General features: G+C 50.6%; 1 protein-coding gene across 1 annotated transcript; it reads right to left on the bottom strand.

Moving 5' to 3' along the window:
• Positions 1-706: 706 nt before the first annotated feature.
• On the bottom strand, positions 707-10475 carry LAG3 (lymphocyte-activation gene 3). The gene is made up of 6 exons (XM_015408594.1): positions 10385-10475; positions 9324-9471; positions 8915-9141; positions 6977-7234; positions 6490-6777; positions 707-1083 (listed from the first exon to the last, which is right to left on the bottom strand). Exons 1-6 carry the CDS (start codon positions 10473-10475, stop codon positions 707-709), a joined length of 1389 nt encoding a protein of 462 aa, XP_015264080.1.
• Positions 10476-11195: the final 720 nt, after the last annotated feature.

The following is an 11195-nucleotide window of genomic DNA, read 5'->3' as shown; positions in this document are numbered from 1 at the left end:
TCTGTCTTTCCATTGCCCCAATGAATCACACAGTGAAACCTGGCTGGGTTTAGCTGTTGTAGGGACGCTGGGCGTCTTGCAGCCCCATTCTCACTTTGACTCAGAGGTCCACGGGACATTTTTCCAGTGTGTAGGACTACCGCCTACACCTAGACAAGAGGTCCTCAACGTGACACCCGCCAGCACGTATCTGAATCCCGCCAAGTGGTTTTAAGACGGGGGCGGGACCAGGTAGGGCTTTATGCCCAGAAAGGCTTCTGCTTGGCTATTGGAGGCTTGATTGACTCTGCAGATTTTTTAAAATGTTGCTTTGGGCCGTGACCCGGATAGCCCAGGGCAAGCCCGATCTCATCAGATCTCAGAAGCTAAGCAGGGGTGAGTCTGGCAAGTATTTGGATGGGAGACCTGCAAGGAATGCCAGTAGTCGGGAGATGGGGGCAGGCTTTATTCAGCCACCTCTCTGGATATCCTCTAGGCCCCCAGTAGGGGTCAGTCACCAGAGGTCGCCATGACTTCCAGGTGCGCGCACACACACACACACACACATGCAAATATAAAAATACTAGGGAAAAATACAGCAAAATAGAACAAATGTTGCTTTGGCAGCAGCTGCCGCCACAGCACAAGAATCAGCACTGTGTTACTATAGTTAAGCCGCAGTGTCTGTTTTGTGGCTGGCCCCGCCTCCTGCAGCCGCCATACCGTGTCAGGATTCCAAAGGCGCCTGCTGGCTCAGAAAGTTTGGGGACCCCTGACCTGGTTGGACAAAGAGGCTTGCATCAAGTTCCGGATCAAGAAAGCAGGAAAGAGTACCTGCGATTTCCAGGTGATACTGCACTGACCCCAGCATCCCTTCTGCGCTGTGGACGCTGCACTCCCAGACTCCGGCATCCTCGGGTGACACCTTGGAGAACTCCCGGAACCAGCCGGAGCTCAAGCGCTCGGAGGTAGCCTCAGACCTATTGGCAAGGCCTGAACCCAACCACTTCCACTGAAAATACGCCTTTCCTGGGGGGTGGCTTAGATGACAGGCGAGCAGCAGGTGAGATCCTTCCCAGACTGGCCCCTCAGTGCTTGGGATGACTGCGGGGGGGGGGGGGGGGGGAGAAAAAAAGACTTTGATTATACGAGAGGGTAAGTTCCATGCAAACTCACACCCTTCCCCTGCATATCATTTTTCTCGTTAAAAGTGAGACCGTCCCTGGTTTCCACACACTGGTGCCTGGCATCTGATACAACCCAGGCCAATTTTTAGCTGATGTGTCCCTTGCCACTTAACGGATTGATGGATTAATTAACCAATTTCATTTACGTGCTTTTTTGACAGTGTGGAAATTTCAGTATAGGGAAGATGCTTTTAAAGGAAGGTTGAGGTAACGTAGCATTTAGTTTAAGACATCTGCTTGCTGTTAAAAAGGCCATCTTTAATATTTAATTCCCTATTACTTGGCCAGGAGGGCGGGATAAAAATCTAATAATCAATCAATCAATAAATAAAATAACAAGGGAGGGAAGGTGGCGCGGTATGACTCAATCTCATCAGATCTCAGAAGCTGAGCAGGGTTGGTACGTGGAAGGGAGACCACCAAGGAAGGCTCTGCAGAGGAAGGCGATGGCAAACTGCCTCTGCTTCTCGCTTGCCTTGAAAACCCCTTGCTGGGGTTGTCATAAATTGGCTGCAAGTTCATGACACTTTATATACACGCTGTATAGATTCAATCCTCCCCAGGCCAATCCAGGAATGGAAGGGAAAGAATTCTACACTGGAACCATACATCGCACAAGAACCCAGGAGAGATAGCCTCTCTGGATTTACAGCCACAGCCACCAGGATCTCTAGATTAATCCCTCACCAGCCTGAGATTAGAGATCCCAGAATCTCAGTTGGCATGTGGATTTTACACACTACAACTCTGTCCAGAGCTGTACAGTTAATCTTAGCAAGGTAGCATAATTGGTGAGCAGTTCAGACAACAGGATTTAGCTTGGAGTCTACACGCATTAACACATGAAACCCCAGACAGCCTTAAAATTAACCTGCCACCCCCACCTAATTTGCAACTTCATTGGTTAAAATTAAACCCTAATGAAATCAAAATTCATTCAATGTAAGCTTTGGAGGAGTGAATCTATTGATTAATTTTGCACTGCAGCCAATGTGATGCTTTCTTTGGAAGGAGGAGGTGATTGGATTTATACCCCACCCTCCACTTGGAGTCTCAGAGCGGTTTACCATCTCCTTTCCCTTCCCCTCCCCACAACAGACACCCTGTGAGGTAGGTGGGGCTGAGAGAGCTCTTTCGAGGACTGCTCTTGAGAGAACAGCTCTCAGAGACCTTGTGAGTGACCCAAGGTCACACCAGCAGCTACATGTGGAGGAGCGGGGAATCAAACTCGGTTCTCCCGGAGTAGAGTTCACTTTCTTAACCACTATGCCGAACTAGAATATGCCTAAGGACCATTTACACTGAACTGCCTTCGCTAAAGGGAGGAATTCCTACTGGGAACAAAAGGCAGGAAGGAAAAGGAACTTGTGGGAGAGGAAAAAAACAAACCTTGCACAGTTGTCTGACTAAATGTATTGAGGCCAGATCTAAACCATGACTCGCCCAGAAGGTCATGGGCAATGTTCCCTCTAAGCTGTGGAGTCTTGTGAGCAAAAATTCTGCTTTGTGAGCTGCTGGCATTAAAGTTGTGAGCGAGCGATTTGGCTACTGCATAAATCAGTTTGCCCTTCCTGAGCCATGACAAGAATTTGTGAGCCGGAGGCTAAAAAACGGTGAGCTAGCTCACGCTAACTCAGCTTAGAGGGTCATGGGATCTGCCAGAGAAATGAGGATCAGAGAAAGAGCCGAACCAGCTCTCAAACAGAAAAGAAAATGATTGAAACATGTCAGGGTGAAAGTACAGATGTACTAGAAGTAGCTGGTGTGGGACACAAGAAAGAGAGATCTACAAATCAGCTTTGCACGGCTCTGAACTCATGAGGAGGACTCAAAGGGAACAGAATGGACGTGACAAAGAGCATGGATCTCTAATCAGGGGTGCCAGCCTACCAGATGGGACCTGGGGATCGCCCAGAATTACAGCTCATCTCCAGACTACAGAGATCAGTTCCCCTGGAGAAAATGGATGATTTGGAGGGCGGACTCTATGGCACTGTACCCCACTGAGGTTCCTGTCCTCCCCAGGCTCCACCCCCAAATCTCCAGGAGCTTCCCAGCCTGGATCTGGCAACCCTGCCCCCCCCGTTCCCACCGGTAGCTGGGGGGACCTGGCAACCCCTTCATCTATAAATAGCAAAGCCAAGCATGCAAGATTTCAGTTTGGATTGGGACCATGGGGGGAAGGGTTGAGCAATTTTAATCCTTCATCCCTGGCATGATTTTGCTAATTGAAACTGGAGTCCTGCCTATGTTTTTACTAGCATTTTGAAGGGAAACCATCAGTTTTTATAAGGTATCTGTGTTTCTTTCCTTTCAAGTGCTAATAACGGCACGGTGGCTGTGGCTTTGTTGAGTGAATCTGTGCGGGGCTGAAGGGTTAACCCCCTCCCTGTACAGTCTCGGTCCTAATCAGGGCTGCACACCTTTGCAATATGGGGATAATAACCCTGGCCCGCCACACAGGGTTGTTGTAAGGATCACAAGATTGTACTTTTGAAGTGTTCTGACAACTCCAAAGTGCTAATGATAATAATAAATGATAATCATCAGCATTATGATTAATCAGTATGTTGCCAGGACATTTCAGAACAACCCAGCATCTCTGCATCGGGATAAATCTCCAAAAATACATTCCCATACATTTTTAGACACTGGGCAGGGAGCCATCAAGAGTTCATGTACCTTCTGTGGGCTTTCGCGACCGAACTGCAAATGGGCCACATTCAGACGGCGCAAATCCCATAACCCTAATGTAGGGATGTCAAAATGGAAAGTCACCATGCACGCCCCCACCAGCCTGCCCAACACAATCCCCTTCCTTTGTTTTTGCGATCAAAGGCAGGCAGAATGTCGCACAGTCGACTAGTCATAAGAACATCAGAAGAGCCCTGCTGGACCAGACCAGCGGTCCATCTAGTCCAGCATCCTGTCTCACACAGTGGCCAGCCAGTTCCTCTTCACAGCCGGCAATAGGGCATAGAGGCGGAGGCGTTCCCCTGATGTTGCCTCCTGGCACTTGGATCCAGGGGTTTACTGCCTCTGAACGTGGAAGTTCCCTTTGCTCACCATGGCTAGCGGCCACTGGTAGACCTATCCTCCATGAACCTGTCTAATCTCTTTTTAAAGCCTTCCGTGCCCGTGACCATCACTACATCCTCTGGCAGCAAATTCCACATTTTAATCACTCTCTGTGTAAAGTGGTGTTTCCTTTTGCCCATCCTAAACCTACTGCCCATCAGCTTCGTTGACTGCCCTCGAGTTCCAGCATTTTGGGAGAGGGAGAAAAATTTCTTTTTGTCAACTCTCCCCACCCCATGCATAATTTTATAAGTTCAAATAACGGGATGGATCCGAGAGAAGTTTCCAAACACTGAAGGGATTTCCATTAGTGGGGCATGACTTCCTTTCCTCCCCTATCCTGCTGCCGCTCCAAATGCAGTTCCTGGGTGACATTCTACCAGCATTTGGGGTGGGGAATCGGGTCCCTGCCATCAGAGGGAGAACTGGCAAAAATCCCCTGTTCCAACCACAGAAATGTGTTTCAGGATCCAACCTCCCCAGATCCGTCCTCGTGAAAAATTCTACTCCTATGCAGCTTCTTGGGGGTGTGAAGTGCCCTGACTCCCAACCTGCAGGGACCCGGCAACCCGCAGCCAAGCTTATGGTGGCCGCATAGGGTGTTCACAGCAGGATATGTACAGAGATGGTTTGCCATTGCCTGCGTCTATGCGGTGACCTCAGACTTCTTGGGTGGTCTCCCATCAAAGTACTAACTGAGGCCAACCCTGCTTAGCTTCCGAGACCTGACAAGCGTCACCTAGCCTGAGCCACCCAGGTCAGGGAATGCAACTCCTGAGCGAATCGGAATTCCAAGTCGTTATAACCACAAACAGCCCACTTCACCCAGACCATTATTTTTGAAAACGAACGCTTAAATTTTTCATTGAAAATTGATTCCGATGGGATGCTGAGCTGCTTTCCTACCCTAATATGCGGCTGCATGTGCAAAAGAAAGAATCTACAATGACCAGGGGGCAACACCAACCGTACGTATGCCAAACAGTGTCACAGCAGACCGTTTTACCTGGCACCCCGGCTGAGCCTGAATTTCTGGCAGCACCGGTGGGGCTCAGCTCTCTTCCAGTTTGCCTGGCCAAGTACTTCCCTCATCTTCCCCACCACCACCTCTTTCTTTGTTGGTACACCAACATCTTCAAGGGTAGGCACTATATGGGGGGGGGGGGTATGCATACCAAAAGGGCTGTTTGTCCATGGTGAAGACAGTCCTATGCTGAATGCTCTGACGTGACATATTGCCTGCACTGAGAACGGCCAAATCAAGTTGGGGGGACAGGGGCTTTTCAGTCATTACCGATTTTGGTGTTCAAATCGCACATAAGGGGAGATCGGCCAACCTATGATCCTCCGAATACATGTGGATACCATTTTGTGGGAACAGGCCAATGTCTGTATTTTCCAGCTTCAATACATGCAAACACATTCTCCCCCAAAGATCCTCCCAATATATGTAAACACCATTTTGTGGGAACAGGCCAATGCCTGTATTTTCTAGCTTCAACGCAGGCAAACACATTCTCCTCAAAAGATCCTCCCAATACATGTGGACGCCATTTTGTGGGAACAGGTCAATGCCTGTATTTTCTAGCTTCAACACAGGCAAACACATTCCCCTCAAAAGATCCCCCCAATACATGTGGACGCCATTTTGTGGGAACAGGCCAATGCCTGTATTTTCTAGCTTCAACGCAGGCAAACACATTCCCCTCAAAAGATCCTCCCGATACATGTGGACACCATTTTGTGGGAACAGGCCAATCCCTGTATTTTCCAGTTTCAATACAGGCAAACACATTCCCCTCAAAAGATCTGGTCATCCATGTGTGTACCGAAGCTGCCAAATATCCACATTGCTCTGTTTGCATAAAATGGTGACTGTATGTATCAGGTAGGGTTGCCAGGTCCCCCCCCCCCGGCCACCAGCAGGGGATGGGGGGCGTAGGGTTGCCAGGTCCAAGTTGGGAAACTCCTGGAGATTTGGGAATGGAGCCTGGGGAGGAGTGGGACCTCAATGAGGTACAATACCATAAAGTCCACCCTCCAAAGCATCCATTTTCTCCAGGGGGACTGATCTCTGTAGTCTGGAGATGAGCTGTAATTCCAGGTCCCACCTGGAGGCTGGCATCCCTAGCAGGAGAACTGTGGGCAGTGTGATCTCCCCTTCTATGTGGTTTGAGAATCCTAATAGATGACCCTGAATCCTCTGTGGAAAAACCCTTCCCATCCTATCAGATGCCCTTCTCACCTGTCATTACTACCAGAGTGACATTCCTGGAGATGGTGGTGCCGTTGATGGAGACCTCACAGAGATACTGGCCTGCACTATCAGGTCCCACAGCAGGGAGATGTAAGGTCCTATTGTTTTCTTGGTGGGAGTTAGACTTGGCCTTCAGGTCCTCTCCTGCCACGTGGCTCCAACGGGTGGCTACCTTTGAGTTGTCGTAGTCCATGGGATTGATATTCAGTTCACAGGGCAAGTAAGCGTTGGATCCTGCTGCGGCGTAGACTACAGGAAAGGTTGGCCCAGCAAATCCTGCATGTGGGAGCAGAAAGAGGGCCCAAAGTATTAGACAGAGTCAGTGTGGATCCCACAGACCCGAGAATCTGAGGTGAAGATGTCTGTCTGTCAGCTCATCCAGAGAAGATGGAATCGAGAAAGGAGCAGAGTCTTGTGGCTCCAAATGAAACAATCCACGCTTTGGAGGAACGTGAGGTGGAGGCCAACGTCTTACCTAAGACTTGAAGGTGGTGTGTGGCAGAAACTCGCTCGCCACCTGCATAGGTGAGTTCACAGATCCAGGGCCCAGAGTCACTACCCATTGATCTGGAGATAAACAGAGACTGCTCTGCAACCCGGAAACGACCAGATGTGGTGATGAGGTGACCGGCGCGGAACCAGAGTATCTTTATGGGTTTTTCTGGAAGTGTGGAGTTGCAGGTTAGGTTAATGGGCTCAGACTCAACCAACGGACCAAGTGGGTTTGCAGTCACTGTGGGGAGGAAAAGAGAATTAAACATAAGACTTACTGGGCTTGCCAACCTCCAGCTGGGGCCTGGAATTCTCCTGGAAATGGCAGCTGAGGTAACTTCTTCTCTCCAAACCCCACCCCCAAATCTCCACGAATTCCACCAACCTGGAGATGGCAGCCCCAGCCTCAAGCCCCATCCTATTTCTAGCCCAACCACCCATTCCTTTCTGAGGCAATCTGAATGAAGGACTGTGGTCCCTGCCACACGGCAGGGAAACGGAGGGCTGATCTGCGGCAAATGTGAGCCGCAGCAAAGTTGGGACGGCGCGGCAGGATCTCACAGATCCCCCGAGCCGCGTCGCAACGCTCCCCGGCACGATCAGATGCCGGGGAGAATGCGACGGTGGGAAGGGGAGCCTGGCGAACTGCGCATGCTCACACATGCGCAGTTCGGCCAGGAGCCGGGGATGCGCTGGCGCAAGGACGCGCCGGCGATCCCACGGCCAGCGTTGCTGCGGCCCTTCAGAAAGAACCACCTCGGGAGGTGGTTCTTTTTCGCCGCGGAGCAACGCTGGAAGGGACGGAACCGGGACGGATCCGGCACACTCCCCAGATGTTGCGGTGGGATCGCGCCGGTTTGCTCCGCCCCCGTTCCGTCCCGCTCCCGGAACAAATGGGCTAGTATGAACAGGGCCTACGTTTCCCAAATTGGATACCAAACCATGAGCTGGTTAGGAAGCTCAGCCGAAATAACCTTGACTGACTCACGGCACACTCCCAAAGTCACAGTTAATGCTGCCACTTCTGTTACCTGGGGAAAGGTTATTTTTAATCTACAGATGCTTGGTGGCGGAAAGTACAGAAGGTGAGAACAAAATGCTTGTAGATTGAGGTGACCCCATAGGATTTTCAAGGCAAGAGATGAACAGAGGTGGTTTGCCATTGCCTGCCTCTGTACAGTGACCCTGGACTTCCTTGAGGGTCTCTTATCCAAATACGAACCAGGGCCGACCCTGCGTAGCTTCTGAGACCTGATGAGATTGGGCTACCTGGGACCATTTAGGTCCATACATGCTTACTCATTTCCAGGGCCTTCTTTTGTAGAAAAAGCCCAGCAGGAACTCATTAGCATAATTGGCCACACCCAACTGCAGAAACTCATTAGCATATCAGGCCACACCCCATGCCTTCCCTTGGCTTGCCCGGGCAAGCCGGCCCTTGGAGGGGAGGGGAGGCAGTTTAAACTGCCTTCCCTTGGCTTGCCTGGGTGCCCCGCAGCTGCGGGGAGCTTGGGCAAGCCCCCCTTTGAAGGGAAGGGAAGGCAGTTTAAAGGCTTGCCCAGGTGCCCCTTGGACAGGCCGGGGAAGGCACGGGAAGGCATTTAAATGCCTCCCTGATCCTTCCAGGGGCCCCCTGGCCCACCCACCTCAAAGTCGCTGGGGGGGTTGATCTCCAAGCCTTCCCCTCTGTAGCCACACACACACACACAGAGGTTTTGGCTGTAGTGGGTGTGGCCATTCCTGTGCGTTCCTGCCCCAAAATAGCCCTGCTCATTTCAATGCCCACAACTTTAACATTCCCTAAGGAGCTACTTTTTAAAAACCTAACTAGCTACCAAACCACACTCCAGATTCCGCAGGTAGCTCCCCAGAAGGCCTCGACCCAACAGGACAGATCCCTTGCATGTATCGACCCACATACCTGACGCCACATCAAGTCTCAGCTCGCAGCGGTGCACCTTGCTGCCGTATTTCACTCGTGCCGTGTATCTCCCCACGTCGTCATTCGATGCGGGCTCGATCCGAAGTGAGAAATTCCCATGGAGAAAGTCCCGGTCTTGCACTGACGCGCGGGACATCATGGAACGAGCCTTTATTTTGAGACCACTGGGGGCCACTTGGAGCACCATGTGATGCACCTGGAGGGAACTGGAGGGGACAAGAGAGAGCTTGTGTTAGTCTGGAGGGGGCACAAACTGGGGAAGGGGTTAGAAGAGAAGTGGGCAAGACGGTGTTCCACTGGATGGGAGAATTGTGAACCAGAAGGAATGAACTGGGAGGAAAATATTGCGAAAGGTCCGTCTGAGGTAATAACGGGTCCCTCCTCTTACCTGCCCCCCCGGTGCTCCCATCGAACCGACAGTCTCTTGTACACCTCTCCTAAGTTGTTGCTCTCCAGGTAACAGGGAAGGACCACCCGGCCCCCTTCTTCAGCCCATACCCTCTGCTCTTCTCCTGCTTCGGAAGAAACATTTCTAGCTGCAACAGGAACATAGATCCAAACAAAGAAAGGATAAGGTAAATAGGAAAAGGTTTGCATGCCTCAATCTAGCCTCACAGCCAATATTCCCTCTAAGCTGTGGAGTCTTGTGAGCAAAAATTCAACTTTGTGAACTACTGGCATTCAAATTGTGAGCAAGCGATTTGGCTACTGCATAAATCAGTTTGCTCTGGAGCCCTCCTTCCTGAGCTAAGACAAAAATGGGTGAGCCGGAGGCTAAAAAACTATGAGCTAGCTCACACTAACTCAGCTTAGAGGGAAAACTGCTCACAGCGTGGTCGTGAGGTAAAATGTCGGGATAGGGTTTGGATGGCTACCATAAGAGTGCAGAGCGAAACTGGAGAAGAGACTCAAGTGACCGGGAAAGGTTCAGAAATTAGGGCTTCCCAACCTCCAGGCATGGCCTGGAGATCTCCTGGACTCACAACTAATGTTCCCTCTAAGCTGTGGAGTCTTGTGAGCAAAAATTTTACTTTATGAGCTACTGGCATTAAAGTTGTGAGCAAGTGATTTGGGTACTGCATAAATTAATTTGCTCTAGAGCCATCCTTACTGAGCTAAGACAAAAATGTGTGAGCCAGAGGCTAAAAAACTGTGAGCTAGCTCACACTAACTCAGCTTAGAGGGAACACTGCTCACAACTGATTCCCCAAACTACAGGCATCAATTCCTCTGGAGAAAATGGCTGCTTTGGTGGGTGAACTGTGTGGCATTATGCCCCACTAAGGTCCCTTCCCCAAACTCTGCCTTCCCCAGTCTCCATCCCCCAAATCTCCAGGTATGTCCCAGCCTGGAGTTGGCAACCCTAACTTCAGATGCCAACCATAGCAGAAGCCTACCTCTTCCCCCCCACACACATATCCCTGGCCATGCGCCACCCCTGTTCCTTACCGTTGGTCATCAGGAGACTGAAGGCAACAGACCAGGAAAGGAAGAACAGAGTGGTGACTGGGGCATCAAAGAGCCCACGATCTGAGCGCATCGTCCCCCACAACAGAGAGGGTTCAAAAGGCCCGGGACTGTCAAGAGGCAGGGAAACGGAGGAGGATCTCTGATCAAAGGCCTGGCTGGGTCACCCTTTTATGCCAGGGGGCTGCTGGTTTCCTGACAGGGCCGAGGTGAGACACGTCACAGCCGAGAAGTCAGCCCCGACTGAAACATGTGCAGGAAGACCGAGAGAAGGCTCACAGTTTCTCACAGTGGAAACTGTCTCATTCTGTCCACTCGCGAAACAGTTGTTTTTCTTCATGTTTTTACTTAGAATGGAAAAATGTGCATAGAAACTCACCTCTCCGGAAGGCCCCCTCTGGTGTTTTGCTTTTATCTTTCTTTCTTTTCCCTTTTATGGCAATTTCTATCTCCATTCATCTGTCTTTGGCTTTTCAAAACACCTTGTTGACAAGATTTAAGGAGACAAAGAACATTCACAACACTGAAGCATTTATCTGGTGCGCTGAAGCATCTCGTGAGGTGCTCCAACATTCTGGTAAAACCAGCTTCACTGGTATATTTCTGTCTGGCACGCATTCGATCCTCTTCACTCAGAGGGTTCTCCCTCCCTCATTTTATCTTCACAATAATCTTGTGAGGTAGGTCAGGCTGAGAGGGTGTGGCTGGCTCAAGTCTACCCGGTAGGGATGCCAACCTCCAGGTGGGGCCTGAAGACCTCCCAGAATTACAATTGGTTTCCAGACGACAGCAA

Source organism: Gekko japonicus, unplaced genomic scaffold (genome assembly GCF_001447785.1).
Source record: "Gekko japonicus isolate JY-2015 unplaced genomic scaffold, Gekko_japonicus_V1.1 scaffold1537, whole genome shotgun sequence".
Classification (NCBI taxonomy): Eukaryota; Metazoa; Chordata; class Lepidosauria; order Squamata; family Gekkonidae; genus Gekko; species Gekko japonicus.
Note: the sequence above shows the minus strand (reverse complement) of the source record. Positions and strands in the feature narration are given on the sequence as shown.

What these genes read in the sequence shown, in the direction of transcription:
- LAG3 (XM_015408594.1), bottom strand. Translation starts at nt 10,475, where the DNA reads ATGCGCTCAGATCGTGGGCTCTTTGATGCCCCAGTCACCACTCTGTTC. An exon ending in TGGGAGCACCGGGGGGGCAG is followed by an intron (nt 9,142 to 9,323) that starts GTAAGAGGAGGG and finishes TGTCCCCTCCAG; the next exon opens with TTCCCTCCAGGTGCATCACA. An exon ending in GAGACTTGATGTGGCGTCAG is followed by an intron (nt 7,235 to 8,914) that starts GTATGTGGGTCG and finishes TCCTCCCCACAG; the next exon opens with TGACTGCAAACCCACTTGGT.